The sequence below is a fragment of the Cucurbita maxima genome, unplaced genomic scaffold (assembly GCF_002738345.1).
Source record: "Cucurbita maxima cultivar Rimu unplaced genomic scaffold, Cmax_1.0 Cma_Scf00009, whole genome shotgun sequence".
In the NCBI taxonomy this organism is placed as follows: domain Eukaryota; kingdom Viridiplantae; phylum Streptophyta; class Magnoliopsida; order Cucurbitales; family Cucurbitaceae; genus Cucurbita; species Cucurbita maxima.
The window spans coordinates 4,420,828-4,438,892 of NW_019272025.1; the positions used below are offsets into that span (position 1 = coordinate 4,420,828).

The 18,065-nt window shown below is 36.4% G+C and overlaps 4 protein-coding genes across 6 annotated transcripts; 1 reads left to right on the forward strand and 3 right to left on the reverse strand.

Moving 5' to 3' along the window:
• The first annotated feature begins 137 nt into the window (after positions 1-137).
• Positions 138-3,466, forward strand: LOC111484485 (probable serine/threonine-protein kinase PBL9). The gene is made up of 7 exons (XM_023131113.1): positions 138-680; positions 849-941; positions 1,715-2,031; positions 2,140-2,275; positions 2,369-2,511; positions 2,598-2,721; positions 2,803-3,466. The coding sequence occupies exons 2-7, from the start codon at positions 890-892 to the stop codon at positions 3,261-3,263; spliced, it is 1,233 nt and encodes a 410-aa protein (XP_022986881.1). The 5' UTR covers positions 138-680; positions 849-889; the 3' UTR covers positions 3,264-3,466.
• A 180-nt stretch (positions 3,467-3,646) lies between these two features.
• Positions 3,647-5,939, reverse strand: LOC111484479 (probable serine/threonine-protein kinase PBL19). The gene is made up of 4 exons (XM_023131102.1): positions 5,308-5,939; positions 4,780-5,040; positions 4,574-4,696; positions 3,647-4,295 (listed from the first exon to the last, which is right to left on the reverse strand). The coding sequence occupies exons 1-4, from the start codon at positions 5,692-5,694 to the stop codon at positions 3,720-3,722; spliced, it is 1,347 nt and encodes a 448-aa protein (XP_022986870.1). The 5' UTR covers positions 5,695-5,939; the 3' UTR covers positions 3,647-3,719.
• A 4,941-nt stretch (positions 5,940-10,880) lies between these two features.
• LOC111484518 (expansin-A4) lies at positions 10,881-12,164 on the reverse strand. The gene is made up of 3 exons (XM_023131157.1): positions 11,958-12,164; positions 11,574-11,892; positions 10,881-11,492 (listed from the first exon to the last, which is right to left on the reverse strand). Exons 1-3 carry the CDS (start codon positions 12,103-12,105, stop codon positions 11,183-11,185), a joined length of 777 nt encoding a protein of 258 aa, XP_022986925.1. The 5' UTR covers positions 12,106-12,164; the 3' UTR covers positions 10,881-11,182.
• A 3,291-nt stretch (positions 12,165-15,455) lies between these two features.
• On the reverse strand, positions 15,456-18,049 carry LOC111484545 (uncharacterized protein C20orf24 homolog). 3 transcript variants are annotated; one of them, XR_002718507.1, is made up of 6 exons: positions 17,617-18,049; positions 17,151-17,254; positions 16,864-16,993; positions 16,630-16,705; positions 16,208-16,276; positions 15,456-15,837 (listed from the first exon to the last, which is right to left on the reverse strand). XR_002718507.1 is itself a non-coding variant. In XM_023131198.1 (5 exons), the coding sequence occupies exons 1-4, from the start codon at positions 17,731-17,733 to the stop codon at positions 16,667-16,669; spliced, it is 390 nt and encodes a 129-aa protein (XP_022986966.1). In that variant the 5' UTR covers positions 17,734-18,049; the 3' UTR covers positions 16,007-16,276; positions 16,630-16,666. The 3 variants fall into 3 exon arrangements, 2 of the variants coding, with proteins under 2 accessions (XP_022986966.1, XP_022986965.1); XM_023131198.1 differs by lacking the exon at positions 15,456-15,837 and having other exon boundaries at positions 16,007-16,276; XM_023131197.1 differs by lacking the exon at positions 15,456-15,837 and having other exon boundaries at positions 16,077-16,705.
• Between the last annotated feature and the right edge of the window lie 16 nt (positions 18,050-18,065).

An 18,065-nucleotide genomic window follows, 5' to 3' on the forward strand; every position in this document is an offset into this window, starting at 1 on the left:
ATAACACTTTTTTTTTTGTGTCAAATTCTTCAATAGATATATGTATTTATTATGAACAACAGAGTTTTTTTTTTTTTTTTTTTTTTTTTTTTTTTTTTTTTTTTTTTTTTTTTTTTTTTTTTTTTTTTTTTTTTTAGATCTATGCCAAATCCAAAGACAGGTCCTGAAGAGAAAACAAGATCAGGAAATTAGCTTAATTCAAAACTGGTGGCCGATAAACACAACACCAATCAGCGGCCCAAAAGGCCAACTTTGGGGGTTATCCAACGAGCTATGCGAACTTTGGATATTAAACAATGAAGAAAAGAGGAGTCGGCAATGGATGGATTAGAGCTTCTGGACCATTGGAGCGGCAACTTGGACAAGTGTAAGGAGAAAGAGACCCAAAATTTTGATGGGTCACGAGGATAAATCAAAATTTAGGTGCGAAAGGGGTCGAGAAGCTTTCATTAAATTAGATTTTTGAATAGTCAAGTTGTCAAAAGGTTCCATCAAAGGAAACAAACAGAGAGGTTCCCAATCAAGCGGCTCAACTATAACAGCTTCCTTGCACATGTTGATTTCAAATCAGTCGGCCATTAATGCAAAGTTTCTTCATCTCAAATCCTCCGCCAAGAACAGTACTCCTTTTCAGACCCTCTTTCTATATTTCGTTTTGGTTGCTGATACAAGAAGAATATGTGAGTTTCTTCATTTTTTTTGTTCCTTTCTGCATTTGGGTTTGGCGTCTTTTATCTTGTTTCGTCATGTTTTGCTTGAGATTTGAAGTTGGAATTGGAAAAGAGGCCTTCTGTAGTTATGATTTCATGTTTAGTTATTATCTTCTTCCTCTTTTTGGTTGTGTACAGAGGTCTCCTTTGAAGGTTGGGAAGTCTGTTGGCTTCTTCTAATGGGTGTCTGCTTAAGTACCAGAATCAAAGCTGAAAACTCATGTAATACAGGTACTACAAGGCTTTCTTTACGTAAGTAATGAAACAATTATTTGGATCTCTTGTTGTCTAGTTGAGGCATGCTGTGAGACCTTACATCGGTTGGAGAGGGTAACGAAGCATTCCTTATAAGAATGTGGGAACCTCTCCCTAGCAGATGCATTTTAAAACCGTGAGACTAACGGCATACGTGATGGGCCAAAGTGCGGTGGGCTTGAGCTGTTAAATGGTATCAGAATCAGCACTGGGTGGTGTGCCGGCGAGGATGCTGTCCTAAAAGGGTGGATTGTGAGATCCCACGTCGGTTGGAGAAAGAAACAAAACATTCCTTACAAAGGTGTGGAAACCTCTTCCTAGCAAATGCGTTTTAAAATCGTGAGATTGACGGCGATACGCAACGGGCCAAAAGCGGACAATATCGGCTAGCGGTGGGCTTGGGCTATTACACCAGTTGAACTTTAAATTTATGTAGTGAGATGTCTTCACACTTACCAAGCTAACTTTACTGTCTGCAAAATAAAAGTGAAATGTTGAGTTTTTTCTGGTTCAATTAGTTAGTTTGAAGTTAAAAGGTGGATGTTTCGCGAAGTATTGTAAACATTGAGAAAACGATCATATGATATGCAAGAAAACCTGCTTTTATTGAATTTACAGACATCAAGATCTTTGCTTAAACTGAAAGTATTTCCAAATGAGCTTAGTAAGTGCACCCGTGAGGGTCTCGATTTGATTGATTCGATTAAACAACCGCAAGTTTGTTAGAGGTCGTTTATTTCTTTGTGCAGGGGTGAACTCTAATGCTGTGAGTACTGATGGCAACGATAATGGCAGTACAAATAGTAGCAAGATCACTTTGCCCTCAACTCCACGAACTGAGGGCGAAATCTTGCACTCTAATTTGAAGAGCTTCAGCTTCGCCGAGCTTAAAGCAGCCACCAGGAACTTTCGTCCGGATAGCGTGGTAGGAGAAGGCGGGTTTGGTTTAGTTTTCAAGGGTTGGATTGATGAGCATTCTTTTGCTGCAGCCAAGCCTGGCACCGGAATGGTTATTGCTGTCAAAAGGCTTAACCAAGATGGTTTTCAAGGTCACAGAGAGTGGTTGGTGAGTTAGCCAGCCTCCCCATATCACACGCAGAGATGGTTCATTCTTGTTCTTAAATGTGTACTATCTGTTGGTCAGCTTATGCTCTTCTTTTCTTTCTTCGCGTAGGCCGAAGTAAATTTTCTAGGCCAACTTTCTCACTGTCACCTCGTGAGGTTGGTCGGCTATTGCTTGGAGGACGAACACCGTTTGCTTGTTTATGAATTCATGCCTCGAGGGAGCTTGGAAAATCATTTGTTTCGAAGTTCGTTTTTCTTATCAGCTACCCTTCGATTCGACTTAACCAAAACGACTTCATTTCATTAATGTTCGATAATACATTTGCATAATGTTCCAGGAGGATCCTTTTTTCAACCACTTTCTTGGAGCCTGCGTTTGAAGGTTGCTCTTGGTGCTGCAAAAGGGCTGGCCTTTCTCCACAGTGATGAAAGAAAAGTGATCTTCCGTGACTTCAAGACTTCAAATATCCTACTTGACTCTGTAAGTAACAAGCGAAGATGTGCAAAAGGGCTCGCCAAGTAGTTAATTCTTTCTTGTTTTGAAGCTTCGTTTTCTTCTGTATTCAGAAATACAATGCTAAGCTCTCTGATTTCGGGTTGGCCAAAGACGGGCCAACAGGCGATAAAAGCCACGTCTCGACCAGGGTGATGGGGACCTATGGATATGCAGCCCCGGAGTATCTGGCTACAGGTATTAATATTCTACAGAATCAGAAACTCCTGCTGTCACATTGTCGGCTTGATAATCAAATTTATCGCTCACTGTCTCTAGGTCATCTAACTACTTGGAGTGATGTGTATAGCTTTGGAGTTGTCCTACTAGAAATATCATCGGGAAGGAGAGCAATCGACAAGAATCGACCAGCTAGAGAACACAATCTTGTGGAATGGGCAAAACCTTACCTTGCAAACAAACGTAAGATTTTTCGAATCATGGACAGTCGTCTTGAGGGTCAATACTCATTGGATGGAGCCTACAAGGCATGTACCCTTGCATTAAGATGCTTATCCATTCAACCCAAATTGAGACCAAACATGGATGATGTTGTAAAAGAATTAGAGCAACTACAAGATTCTACATACCCTACTAGCAACAGGAACTCAACCAATAACCGTCGTGCTCGGAGGCATAGCGCCGATGATGCCCATAATCCAAATAGCGCTCAAGCTTATCCCCGGCCTTCCATTTCAGCTCTCCATACACAAGAGGATCAGGCAACTACATTCAGATAGTTTGCAACAAAACTGAGGAACTTAGCTGATGCATTCCAATGTATAGAAACTGTACAGTTTTCATAGTCATCCATCTGAGGCGATTCTTGGGTCGGTTCAAGTAAAGGTTTCTTTTGAATTCTTTGTTTATTGAAGTGTGATTTCTTGTGAATGTACTACCAAGTCTAACTCGATAAGTGAAGTTCCATCCCATCATTCATTTACGTTCATATATGTGGCACAAAAGGCGTTGAAAACTTTCCAATGGAAACGCTACGAAGTCTAAAATCTCGATGATCTAAGGCAAAACTTTAAAGTTTGGTGACTAAATTTGTAATGGAAAAACGTACTAAAAATTTGATGATCTATCGTCGTAAAGACTTTACATGTATACCAGAAAAAAAAAAAAGAGAAAAAGGAGGAAGCCCTCCATATGTTATGCTTTCATTTCCAAAGAAGAAAAGTAAAAAGGGTTTGTCACCAAGTTCTTACCAACCCAGGTGTCCAATTTCTCCAATCTAACTTCCCAAAAGATCTGTTTCTTAAGCTCACCATATCTCTGAAATCAAAAACCTTCTTTAGATGACTCTGCCTATGCCTTGTAGTAGCAGCCTCAACTTCAGCAACCTCTGCCGTTTCCTCCTTCGTTTCGACAATTTCATCGTTGACGGGTTGAGAAACTGCTTCATGATCTTGACATGATTCACTGATGATGTTACCAAGAATCTCAACGACCTCGCTCATTTTCGGGCGATTCTTAGGCTGCTTCATCAGGCATTTGTTAGCAAGTGATGCAAGTTTCTGTGCTGACTTGATGTCGCATTCTCCTTCAAGCCGTGGATCGATAATAAGGTGGAATTTCTTAGGGTCTGAGACGTATGGTTTAATCCATTCCAATAGCTTCTGCTCGTTGCGCGGTAGGTTTCTCTCCACAGCACGTCGACCTGTTATGAGTTCATAGAGAACAACCCCGAAGCTCCACACGTCGCTCTTTGCAGTCAGCCTGCCAGTTTGAACATACTCTGGAGCTGCATAGCCTATAGTGCCTACAACCTTCAAAGACAAGTAACTTGTCATCAGCTTTCGAACGAATCATGTTGCCCACCGCAATATTGTCTTCTTTGAATTTTTCCCTTAGACTTTCCCTCGTGGTTTTTTAAAACGTGTCTATTAGAGAGAGGTTTCCACACCTTATAAAGGGTGTTTCGTTTTCCTCCCCAACCGATGCAGAATCTCACACATGTTTTGTTCTCGAGAATTTCAACTTTCTAAATGCTTAAAAACATATTTTAAAAACTTAGAAAGTCAATCCAAATAGGTTCCAAACGTACCGATGTGAACACATGACTGATTCCTTCCGGAGGACCCTGTCTGGCCAGTCCAAAATCCGAAAGCTTAGCATTAAATTCTTCGTCTAGAAGGATATTCGAAGCTTTTAAATCGCGAAAAATTAGCTGCATTGTATGAAAACAGATCCAAATCACTCATGGTTCCCACAATCAGATTGTTTCTGGGAAGAATATGATTTCATTTGTACCTGAAAATCCATTTCTTCATGTAGATATGCAAGGCCACGAGCTGCATCCTGAGCAATCTTAAGCCTAGCCAACCATGACAATGGTGGAGATACTCGAATCAGAAGATGATCCTCCAAGCTCCTGTTGCGCATAAGCTCATAAACCAGAAGCCTTTGTATTCCCCTTTCATCATCTTCGGCACAGTATCCAACCAATTTCACAAGATTCGGATGCTTCACCACACCCAAAAAGTTCACCTCATTGATCCACTCCTTGTGCCCCTGAATACTACAATTTGTGCGAAGAATCAATCAGATTTGAATCATTCCCGATCATTCACAATTTAGGGTTTCAGAGGATTTAATCAAATAAGAACAAAACTACCCGAGTGATCAATACATTTCGACGTTCGCATTCAACATCATGTGAGACGGTAGTAATAGAAAAACAGATTCAAACACAGCCAACGCTAAAACCAATGATTCCGATCTATCAAGAACATTAATGAACACAACACTAGGAGGAGAAGAAGAAATAGAAAGCCATGCCTGGAAGCCATTGCGATTGAGCTGTTTGACAGCAACCTCCATTTTCAAATCCGACTTGGAATTGGAAGCCGCAACAACTCCTTTAAACACACAGCCAAAACCTCCCTCGCCAATCAACAGCGCCCTGCTAAACCCGCGCGTGGCTGATTTCAACTCAGAAAACGAAAAAACCCGCAACTCGTTCGCTCTCCGTTGAGTCAGAATCTCATAGAACCCAATCGAGTCTGAAAAATCCCTAGAATAGTCAGAGTCGAACTCAGAGCGCCTGGTATCAAAAGTGCTTGAAGCCATACTGAGCGACCGAGCCCAGGAGACCTTGGAGGCTCTAGAAACGACGCCATTTTCATCATCCTTTCTCTCACCATTCGTGAAATGGAAGCATTTCATTTCTTCAAAACAAGTTGTGGCGTTGCAGAATCAGAATGTTGGAAGAAGATTGAGTCAAATGAGAGGGGCGAAGAAGAAGAAATGAAAAATCAAGTGGGTTTGGTTGAGCGTTTACAATTTGAAAATGGAAGAGCATTAGGTAACAGCGCAAAGAAAGAACCATTTGGGCCATTGTCGTTTATAGCGAGAGAGGGTCAGAGGATCACGAGGCCTTGCTGCACACCCAGACGCTGCAGGCCGAAAATGGTTCAGGTCAGGTAGCTCACTTCCAAGGAGGGTCCCAGCCGTTCGTTGAGGGTATTTCTTTGAAATTACAACTTTCTTTAGGGCTAAAACTGTAATTTAGCCACCCTCTCTGGACTGCCGTCGACCAACGGAAAGCAAAGTAACCGTCAACCAGGGGCCTCAAAGTCTGCCCTGGTCTCGCTCTCGCATGGATTTCTATTTTTAAAATTATTATTATTATTATTATTATTATTTTACCTTTTATTAAATTACAGGTCAACTTTTATTTAATTTTACTTAGGTCCTCCAACTTTTTCTAAATTACGAGTTTGGTCCTTGATTTTTAAAGGCTATATAAATTTTAAAAGTTGCTAAATTTTTAATTTTGTATTTACTCAACTTTAAAAAATTATTTAATAATTTCTAAAATTTTCAATTTTATATTATTAAATTTTTAAATTTTGGTGAAATTTGGAAGAAAATTTAATAATTTATTAATTCAAACAAAATATATATATATAATTTTTAATTTAAAAAAAAGATTTTATATATATCTTGACGAAGGCAACATTTAAGTTGAATTTTTTTTCTTAAATACAAATTATGAAATTATTTTGTCACACTCGGATTTGGATTGGAAGAACATTAATTACCAGATTCATAATGAAAGACACATGGAGAGCTCAAACACACCTTTACCTCCCTTACAAGCAACTTCTCTATTACTTCCACCAAAAATCATTATAAATAAAACCCAATAATTGTGTCCCATTCCACTACTTTATTAATTTATGGGCCCTATGTTTATTGGGCCACAATACTCGGCCCAATAAGGAATACTCGTTTGGACTCAACTTTTAACGTGGGCCAGTTCTACTTCCAAGTAAGCCCAAACCAATATTAATAATTAAAAAATATATATAATAAATAAATAAATTATTTTGTGCCGTAATTAAGAATAATAATTTTATGTAGTTTGAGTAAATTAATTAAAAAAATAAAAATATATGAAAAAAGTAAATTGGGAAGAGTGGGACAGTAATTAAATTTGGAGCGTGACAGACGCTGACGCATTTAATCCGATATGTCTAGTCGAAGTATTTTAGGATTTTATTTTTAATATTTTTGGGTTAAAAAAAAAATTACCCGTCTCACAGTCTCTCTTCTTCGTACTTTCTTACACCTTTTCTGTCACTTTTTATCTCTCTCTTGACTCAATCGCTCTACAAAGCATTAATTACTGCCACTTTTCTCTCTCTTTTTTTAGGCTAAATTAATAAGTAACTTAAATAATATATTTCTTAAATTTAAAAAACCTTCACTAATATTTTTTTTATTTATTTAAAAATATTTTTAGAGTGAGTATGCAATTTTAAAATTAAAATTAATTCTATATAGAAATATTTACGTTCAAGATAAATTCGTTGGATGAAAGTCCGAGATAAGCCAATTTAGGAAATAATCATGAGTTTATAATCAAAGAATACTATCTGAGTCATGCCCTAAACTTGGTAGTTTTGTTCTTATCGAATAAAGGATTTCAAAAGAAAAATAAGTTAACTCTCCTCAAAGGCATAGTAAAAAGTGACTAAGACTCCAAAGACATTGAGCCTCAATTAAGGGGAGACGTACTTTGTTCGAGGAGAGATGTTGGATAATGAAAGTCTCACATCGGCTAATTTAAGGAATGATCATGGGTTTATAATCAAAATAAAGTCATGAGAGTTTATACTCAAAGTGGACAATATTATAACATTATACACGATTTTTATTTTTAAAATTTAAATAATATGTTTATATTTATATTTAAATTAAAATTAATTTAAACAATTATTGAGTGCCATAATTTTGGGAAGGGAAAGAGGTTATTTATAGTATTCCTTCTTCCATAAGTTGAATTACGTAGAAGAATAGTGTAAGACAGAGGGCATGGGCCTATAGGGTACCCTACACAACTGCCTGACATTTCCCTATAAATATCCAAACATTACCGGCTACCCTTAAGCCCTACCTTTTAATCTTTTATACCTTATACCCTACTACACTTCGTTTTTTTCAATTTCTACTAATTATTCTTATTATAAATTTTTTTTAAACATTAATTTACTTCTTATAAATTCATAATTCAAATAAAAATAGAAATAACTGTGTCTACTTCTCCACATGGTGTGATCGTGCTTATATCTTATTGTCGGCCTTTTTAAGTGGTTTATTTATTTCAAGACTTCGCTTATTATAATCATATAAGGTGATTTTCATTCTATTTTCGTTCATTCAAATTTTATAACACTCAATTATATGCTCCGATCGAATCTCTTATAATTTAAATTTTTTTTAATGAAAAATAATACTATGACTTGTAATAAGGCACGTGACACTTATTGAGTTGGCTACTTAAATATACCAGGTCCTCTAATTTATTTTATATATATATATATATATATATATATTTTATGGAGAATATTTATAATTAAATTTGGTATTCGCATGGTGCGTTATCCAAATTAGTTTGATTAACCAAATCAATAATTGATGCTACAAAAAATTGAACTTTAGTAAGAGACAAAGAATATTAGAATTTGGGACATAAATATGCTTTCTTATTCCATAAAAAACAGTTGATGTGATTGGTTCACGAGCAGGATCCCATTGAAGACATGTGATTGTGCCACGTGTCAACTATGGATTGGACAATCCTAATGGTCTTGTAAATCTTGGTATAATAAAATATTAATATTTATTATACCATGCTCACGCGAGTGATCGAACAAGCTTCAATGATACCAACTTAACGTGTATAACGCTTTAGATTCATTTCCATAATAGAAACACCAGTTCAATGGTTATAATTCTTCCATTGATTACGAGACAGTGTCAGTAATAATCACAATTGAACTTTGTAAAGGTCTCGACGACATGTGAGTATATAATTAACTCTCTAATCTCAACCGAGCAAAATTTATCTACCTCAAAATTAAGTCATTTTACTGTACACAACCATGCTGAATGTGGGGACGTCTACACTTAACTTACCTAGTCTATAGAATAAACGAACGAATATCTCAAACTCTCGAACCGATACTCTAAAGAAACGGGACGTAGCTAAAATAAATATTTATTGTATGGGAGAGAGTTTAGCCCCATGCATCAACTTTCATAAACACACAAACCGCATGACATATCTGACCTAAGACATTAAAGTAGATAAACCAAGGGTTCAAGTACCAAAGCGCAATTAATAATCCTAAAATTGTAATTTAATCTAAATAATCCTTGTATTATTATTATTATTATAATTAATTTTCATATTACATCTTGAAATATGTATGGAAATTAGTATGTTTTAGGGTTAGGCAGCAGAGTTGGGGCAGTTTTTCCAGTAAAAAGGCTACCAAGTAAATGCTATACATACCCAACAACAGTTAACAGCTGTATTTTCGACTTTAATTTCAAAAAACCCTTTAATATTCTTGACAGTTATTCACGATTGATTATTATTAAGAAACAGGGTGCGATGATTTGGGGTCACGAACTTCGAAGAAATGGCGATTTTTGACGACAATGTCGTACATATGCATGGGCTTGAATTTAGCGAAGCTTTTCGGGAGGGAAATCAAGTGGGCGGAGTCATGGGAGCGGTGGAATTGGAGGAGCTCCGGTTCGGCTGAATTCCGGTACCGGCTCCACCCGAGTTCGCCCAGTCGCTGCTCGAGTTCGGCGTAGGAGTGGATGACTTGGTTAGTTGGGAGATAGACCAGGACTCTAGGGCGAGCCCCTGGCGCCGTCGCGGTCCCTGGATGGGGCGGGTCCTTGCACTCGAACGACTCCCTGGTTGGGTTGGATATTAAACGGGCCACGCCATTTTTGTCGAACACCCAAACACCGGACATCGTTTGGAAGAGATGGTGAGCCGAAGAGGGAAGAGCTGTTACATTTATAGAAAGTGGAATGGGGCCCACGTGGAAGGGAAAGGCCGTACGAATGACGAGAGGATTAACTTCTAGTCCAATTAAAAAATGTAAAAAAAAAAAAAAAAAAACACTTAATTTCTACATTTTTAATCACTTTTAAATGGAGTAAATAAAAATAATATGGGAAATAATTTATTTTTTGCATAGAATAAATGAGAGAGGAACAATCGGTAAGTACTTAGCATACTATATCTAGTTGGCGATCCGGGCCCACTTTCTGTACTTGGCTTTGAAATTAAAGTCCCTATTTTTGTGAAAATAAATAAATCGGGTTTTATTATTTCCACGTCATAAATCCCACGTCAGGACAAAGTATTCCTTATTTGAATGTTTTTTTTTTTTTTTTTTGCCTTTTTTTATCAAATATTTCGAATTTTATGCTCTGCTTATTAATTGTGGCTGAGTCACATGGATGGGGCCCTGTACAAATATTCAGACAAGTGTAGAAATAAATTCCAATTATATTATATACTTTAAATTACAATTTTTTTTAAAAAAATATTTATTTATTACATTAAACAAAATAAATAATTTTTTAAACCATGTGGTCGTGGGTTCGATACCCACAGACAGCGTTTGAAATCATATTTTTGATCCATGACTTACAGCCCACATCATTGTTGGGCTTCATCAGTCCAGGGGTCTAATTGGTATCTTACCATTTATAGACCAATTACACATAAAATAAAAAATTGGGTAACTTTTTAGAAATCTATTAAAGTTGAGGGACTTAAAAGAAAATATGGCATGGCCTCTAATTTTGCCTAAGCTTTTTTAGTTTGATGGGCATGGAAAGTGGGTACTAGTGGGTATCCAATGTCCAGTTTGAAAGTGGTGCAAAAAGCTCCCAGCCCCACCCATGTGCACCTTGGGTTACTGAAATTGCAAAATGACCAAATTCTTCCTTTATTGGCCCATCTCATAATTTTCCACTTTATAAAAACACTGAAAATAATACTTAAAATAAACGTACACATACAAAAAGGCATATTGAATATTAAAGCAATAATACAAATAATTTCAAATGTATATTAATTTATAGAACAAAAAAAAAAAACACGCACAAATTGTCTGTAATAGAAGACTGCGGGCTACAATCTTCATTCAGCCGCTTCAGCCTTTTTACCGAACCCCAGTCAAAATACTCTTCCCATAATACCCCCAATCCTTGCTCCTAAATTACGCTTAGATCAGATTAGTCTTGTGACAAAACAAACACTCCCCAAAAGGTTATAAATGGAAACTTGAAGAAAAATAACCCATGTAGTAAAAAGCATTCTTTTTCACTGCGGTTAAACACGAAAGTTTTTCCCCGTGAAAGTTTGGCCGAACTGCCAATGGGAAGGAACGATGTTCCATGATGTTGAGGTTCGACGGTCACTGCCGGTTACTCTAAACGACAGAGCTTGGCCCACCAAAACGGCATTGGATTGCCAATTTTGCCCCCAGTTTCTGGTCATGCTCATCCACCCGGTTCTTGTACCTTTAACGCTAACCCGCACGATATCCCCTGCACCTGCCACGTTGGTGATTAGAACCAGATTGAAGTAACGAAAGCCGTTGATCGTGAACCTGATTCCTCCGTGCTTCCGGCATGGCACTCTGCGTAAATTACCTCAACGTCAGAGGGTAAAAAGGTAAAACTTAGCGATTTAAATACTCTTCCGTATTCTCGAGACTTACCGGCGGTAAGAGACGGGGACGATACCGGCGCGGTACTCAGCGATTTTGAGGAACATGGGCATGGCAAGGTCGAAGTGGGTACGAGGAGGGTTACACCAGCCGCCATTGTCGTTGGGCAGAGCATAGTTCGGCGGGCAGAAATTAGTAGCAGTAATCAAAATCGACGGGCTGCCGGAATGGCACCACCGTGGATCATTAGCACACTTAATTTCAAAGCAAGCGCCGCAGCTCTGACCCTTATTAAACAGAGCCGTACTCAGCGCCGCCGTGTTGACACCATACCCTTGGCTGTACAAGTTCCCATACCCACAAGCTCCGCCTGCAAAATTGCGGTTCAGCACACAAATGGAATACAACTTCAAATACGAGTAAATTAAAACATACCCATTGTGCCGGAAGCATCGGAGCCACCGTAGAAGGTGGCGTGAGCGCTCTGCCATGGGCCGCCGGAGTAAATTCCGGGGATTCTGGCTTCGACCAGTAAAAAAAATGAGAGAAAAGAAGCAATACAGAGAGGAATATTAATGGCCATTTCTGAAAAAGCTGAAAGAGAGAGAGAAATGGGCGATGATGTGAGGAGGTCAGGGATGGTGGAGTACTTATGCACACGGGAATGAGCTCTACAGTGAAATTAAAAAATGGGATAAATTAAAATTTTAATAAATATAATTTATTAAATTATAAATTTTCCAAATGATTTAATCTAAATAATAATAAATTATTGGATTTTTTTTTAATTAATGGGAAAATATTTGGAAATTTTTTAAAGTAAATATTCTTGGTCGGAAAAGGGAGAAGAAGCTCGTACAGAAAAGGGCGGACGAAGGGAAAAATATTTTAATTTAATATGAATAAAGTAAAATGATTATAATAATAATAATTAATTATTATTATTATTATTTGTGTATGCATGCTATAAGCTTTGCGTCGAACGGAAGTTGAGGCGTGATAAGCGGCTGTGATTGGATTTCAATTTTAATCCCAAAGCTGTACCCTACCAATCAGAAATTCAAAAAGAAAAAGGGGGAAAAATGGTTTCATATTGGTGGGGCCCACAAGATTCGGATTTTGTAACTGTATTGGTTAATGCGGCAACCAACTAGAAGCCACCGAGAATCTGACGTGGATGAAAGTGGGCCCCACAGAGCACCGTAATCGACGCTGCCTTTAATATTTGTGGGCAGGAGGTTTGAAGTTTGACCGGTTGGGTTGGACTAGGCTAGGGCACTGGGCCGTCTCGAGCCACGCGCCACTTCTGTCGGATAAAAACCTTGCCTAATTAAAATATTTAAATATTTGAAAAATGTATATACGCAATTTTTTAGGTTAAAACTTTAAATCATCGATTTTCGTTACTTAAAAAAATTCCTTAGTTTATTGAGTTTGACCAGAAGTCAACGCTTTTCCAAATTTTTACGATTTGGCGGGAAGCGCGTGAAATACACGACGAGGTAGCGCAGTTGAAGGATTCCCAAGAGGGTTTTCAGTTTCTATCACGTGGCGGTTGTTCGCACTGGCGGGAAACAAAAGATAAATCCAGTTGATTTTCCGTACCTGCTGATGCAATCGAATGTGTCAGAATCCACGTCAGCGCTTGAATTAGACTAGTTTTGCGACGTGGAAAATTTAAAGAATAAATTATAAATTGTTTTTTAAAATAATATATATATATATATTTTTTCTTTTCGCTTTGTAATATTCCATAAATTTTTAATTTTATCATGCCCAATAATTCCATTTAATTCTATAAAAATTAAAATTTGTAATTAGAGAAATATATAAATTCAAATTTAATAACTTTTGAAATATCATCATTTTATATAGCAAACTGGGAACGGGTCAATGACAATTGCCACTAGTTAGAAGTTGCTATTCACACAACAACCATGTGATCTCTAATCATAACATCTCGATCTAAATTTTTAAAATGGTTTATAAAGTCAAAATCTTTTAATAATTTTCTTTTATACATTTTTAATCATATTTTTTTTTATTTTTTTAATTAAAAAAACCCATATAATTAACCAAAATAAACATATAAGTCGTGGAACAATCATCATCACTAAAGACAAAAATACAGTTTAAAGTAGAATAATAATAAGGTTTCATTTGTTTGAAAAGTACCATAAATTTTGAAATTTTGTAATAATAACTTAATTTTAAAAAAATCCCAAAACTATATTTTAAATGAAAAATAGGTTTCAAAAATATCCATTAAAGTGATTAAAAAAGAGTAATTTATTTTCATAAAAATACGGTAAGAAAAAGTTTGGAAATAACCTATGAATTTTAAATATTTTTTGAAAGAATAAAACGTGTAAATACTCAAAATTATATTTTTAAAATTTAAGGGTATTTTTGAAATATTATTCAAAATTGATATTTTTTAAATAAATACTCACAGTTTCCATGTAAAACCATTTTAAAAATTAAGGTTATTTTTAGATGAAATATAAACTTCATCGATATTTTTATTAATTTTTTTATTATTTAATAATAATAATAATTAGTCAAAAATTAATAATTAACCATCCACTATTTTTAGTAAATTCATAATTGACAACGTACGTAAAAAAAAAAAAAAAAAAAAAAAAAAAAAGGGGGGCTTGACTGCAGTTTAATTTCTGGACGAATCGGGTTTGAATTTGGGAAACTAGTTCCGCGTATTTTTGTTGACTTTTTAAATAATTTTATTTTTTTTATGAGTAATTTTAATTGATTTTAATATTTCATTAAATAGTTACGTAAATTATTAATGTTTCTCAGTTGGACAACAGCCATGTACCCACATGGTGGTTGAAGACGATTACTTTGAGTTGAAAAGGGTGTGGCGTCAATTATGGCTTGATTTTCTTTTATCAAAATAAATAAAATAGGTCCAATTTATAATTGATTTAATTCAAGATATTTCATTCTCAAATTAATTTTATTTTCTTTTGTAGCTTGATCGTACAAATATAGAATATATATCTAAATTTATACAATCTCGTCACCTAAAATTCGATCTTAACAAATGAATAACTCAGACTTCAAATTTATATGTTGTGTTCACACGAGCTTGGTGGTATACAAGTTTGTTGAGATGAGTATTAACTCAAAGCATATATCAAGAGAAAAAATAAATTGTTGCAACTCAAGTCCACCGTTAGCAGATATTGTATGTTTTAGCTCGTTACATATCGTCACCAGTCTTACGATTTTTAAAACGCGATTGTTAAGGAGAGGTTTCCACACGGAATGTTTCGTTCCCCTCTCCAATCGATGTGAGATCTCACAATCCACCCCCTTGAGGGCCAGCATACTCGCTGACACATTGCTGGTGTTTGACTCTGATACCATTTGTAACAGTCCAAGTCCACCGCTAGTAGATATTGAACGCTTTAACCTATTACATATCGTCGTTAGGCTCCTGATTTTTAAAACGCGTCTGCAAAAAAGAGATTTTCACACCTTATAAAAAATGTCATATATATATATATATGAGATTTAAAGGCTATATATTAAAAGAACAAAATGAAGTTTTGAGGCTAGAAATTAGAGGGCGTTGTGTGACCACATGATGAATTTGGGCAAGGATGTATATGATATGATGGTGCCTAGTGGTCTACTAGAGAGTGGCTGAAATTGTTGTTGGGAGGTTGAAGAGAGACCAAGAGACATTCATAGAGCTTTTGTGCCAATTTAGGGCAAAGGAAAGAGGCAGCTTTGTCAGCCTAGTGGGAACTAAAGGAAACAAAGCAAAGATGAGGGGAAGGACCATTTGTTCATAATGGACACATCTTTCCTTGTTTCCCATGCCTTTTGCTTCCCCCCTTTTATTTTGATGCAATCAAAGCTTTTATTCAATGTCTAAACCATGAGTAGAAAGAATGTCTCGATTCGAGAGTCGTACAAATGTTGAATTGTACATTTACGGTCAAAGGGGTAATTATAGAAATCGAAGGCATAGAAGAGGCTACCTCTCCATTATTACGAAGACTTCTAGAAGAAACAAAAAGTAAAAGTATGAAAGAAAGCTTATGACTAAAATAGATAAAGCCATACCATTATAAAATATGTAAAGAATTCATGGTGTCAAACATTTGGAATCAAAGGCACGCTAGACTTAATCATGTGGAGTTCAACGGTTAAACTCTATCAAACATATAGTGTACTACGAAGGAGGATTTGGCCAAGATAAGAGTGAACGAATGGACGACTATTTGAAGAGAGTCGTTCGTTTGAGAGAAGGATAGTTGGAAGAGTGACTAAAGTTCCACTTTGACTGAAAAGTAAAAAGAAAGAAAAACACGTGGATATAAGTAAGAGATAACATTTCTAGTGACATGAAATCTTTTCCGAAAAATAGTACGTGAACAAAAATTATCAAGAGGAAACGATCCAATTGACTAAGATATCTTAAACCTTTCACTTGAATTCAACCAAGAAAACTATAGGCGTAAAGAAGATTTTAATAAAGAAAACTACTTACAGATGGAATACAAGAGGATTTTACCTACTGTAGACATAAAAAAGGAACCATCACCAATAACATTGCACATACAACATAGTCCCAACAATGATTCTATTCTATAAGCACATTTCAACCAACAAAAGTTAGTTATAAAAACTTATTAAAGATTCGAATCTCCCACCTCCCTAGTCTCGACGAAGTATTCACGATGCTCTTCCTGGCAGTTAGCAGCCTTTCTTTCCCTCTTTTCCTAAAAAGCAGAGAAAAGCTATACTAAGAGAGGAAGTAAAGAAATGAAGCTTCTTTCTTGTTCCCTATAGTTTAGTGATTTATAACGTTCCCTAGTAATTAATAGATGGCAATAAAGGGTGTTAATTCTAACAAGGATTACATCCATAGCCCATTTCTATATGGCCTCGGAAGAGCGTCAAAAGCGAAAAGGAAATCGAAAATCTATCACCATATATCAGATGCTAGAGTTTTCCTGCTCTGCTAAATCAATTTGTTCAACATCATGATGTGAAAAAAATTTGTGCCAGCAATTAGAAGCAATTGTAAATGAGCAGGGTATCAATATAACTAAGTTCATTGTTCGAATTTCACCAAGTGATTTCATGGATGCAAAATCATTCGTTGCCAATCAAAAGTGTGCCAAGCTGTATACGAGAATCCAAGCAAGCTGAAAACACAAGAAGAGAAAGAAGTAAGCAAAATCATAGACTGAACTTGTTGAATTTGATCTTGACAGCAAAAGAATCCCTTCCCGAAGAAGAGTTCGGTTAAGGTGCATTGCATTACTCAATAAATCAAAAGTAAAGCACAAAGATGCCAAAGTACCAGAAAGAGAGTTATAGAAGCGAAAAGGCCCTCTTGGAGAAGAGCTCCATGACCTCCAAATTCTTCTTCATCAACTTTTAAAATCATCGCATAGTATCCATATACAATGCTGGTTGATATCGCCAGGAAACTGAAAATGGAAACAAGCCTCTGTAAGATAGCTTGCATAGTATCCATATACAATGCTAGTTGATATCATAAGGCTAACAATAAGCTACATAAAGAACAACGCATATATGATTTTATAGTCATTGTGTATTCAGAAGGTTGGAATACGCAACACTCACATTAGAAACCAAATGCCTCCAACCAAAGGTATGGATCCCCACAGAAGTCCAAGAACAACGGCCACTGCTTGTCGAATCCAGTGCAAAACATCTCCTAGTTGGTCCTATTGACAGATTTGATGAACAGAAACTAAGAACAGTATTGAAGCAATCTAGTTCTTTAAGAAAACTCAATACAGGCATCAAAATTGAAGCCTCCAAATAGAAGGTGATAGTGGGACTCCACGTATAGAAGCACCAATTGGAAGATGTAAAGTCGCAGTAACAGTTTTCCCTTACTTTCTAAATCAAGAATTAATGAATGTGACATTTCACTAATTAAAAACTCTACTTAAATTGCAACATTTCAACCCCACAATGGAACGCTTAAATCCTAATTCCTCCTAAATACAACAGAGAACATAAGCAGCAACAGTAAAGATGTACAGAAATTTCCACATGAATCCAAGACCTAAAATTCAAGTACCTTGTCCCAGGAGGCCTCTGGATCGAACAATTTAGCGAGCTTGAACGGAGCCAAGTGTCCATTTTGGTGATCTTGATGCTGATGAAGATTGAGCTTAATCGGTTTCGATTCTTTCATACCGGATAATCCAAGGAATCACTCGTCGGAAAAATTGAAATATAATAAAAGTAGAACAGAAAAAACCGAAGAATCTGCAGTAAGCTTAGATCTAGATTCCTGAAAAAGAGAAGATAAAATGCTCCAGTCGGAACAGAAACACTGTATTCAGTAACTCCTAGGGTTTTCAGGGAAGAAAATAGGCAGACACCATTGGATCAACGAAGAAGAAACTTCAATTTGCAGAATTCATTTGCGGCAAAATCACTGCAAACCATGAAAGTGTCGTCTCCCGTCTGGTTTTTTCAGCTTCGGCTTTGGAGCACGTGTGGAAGATGCACAACCAGGAGTTA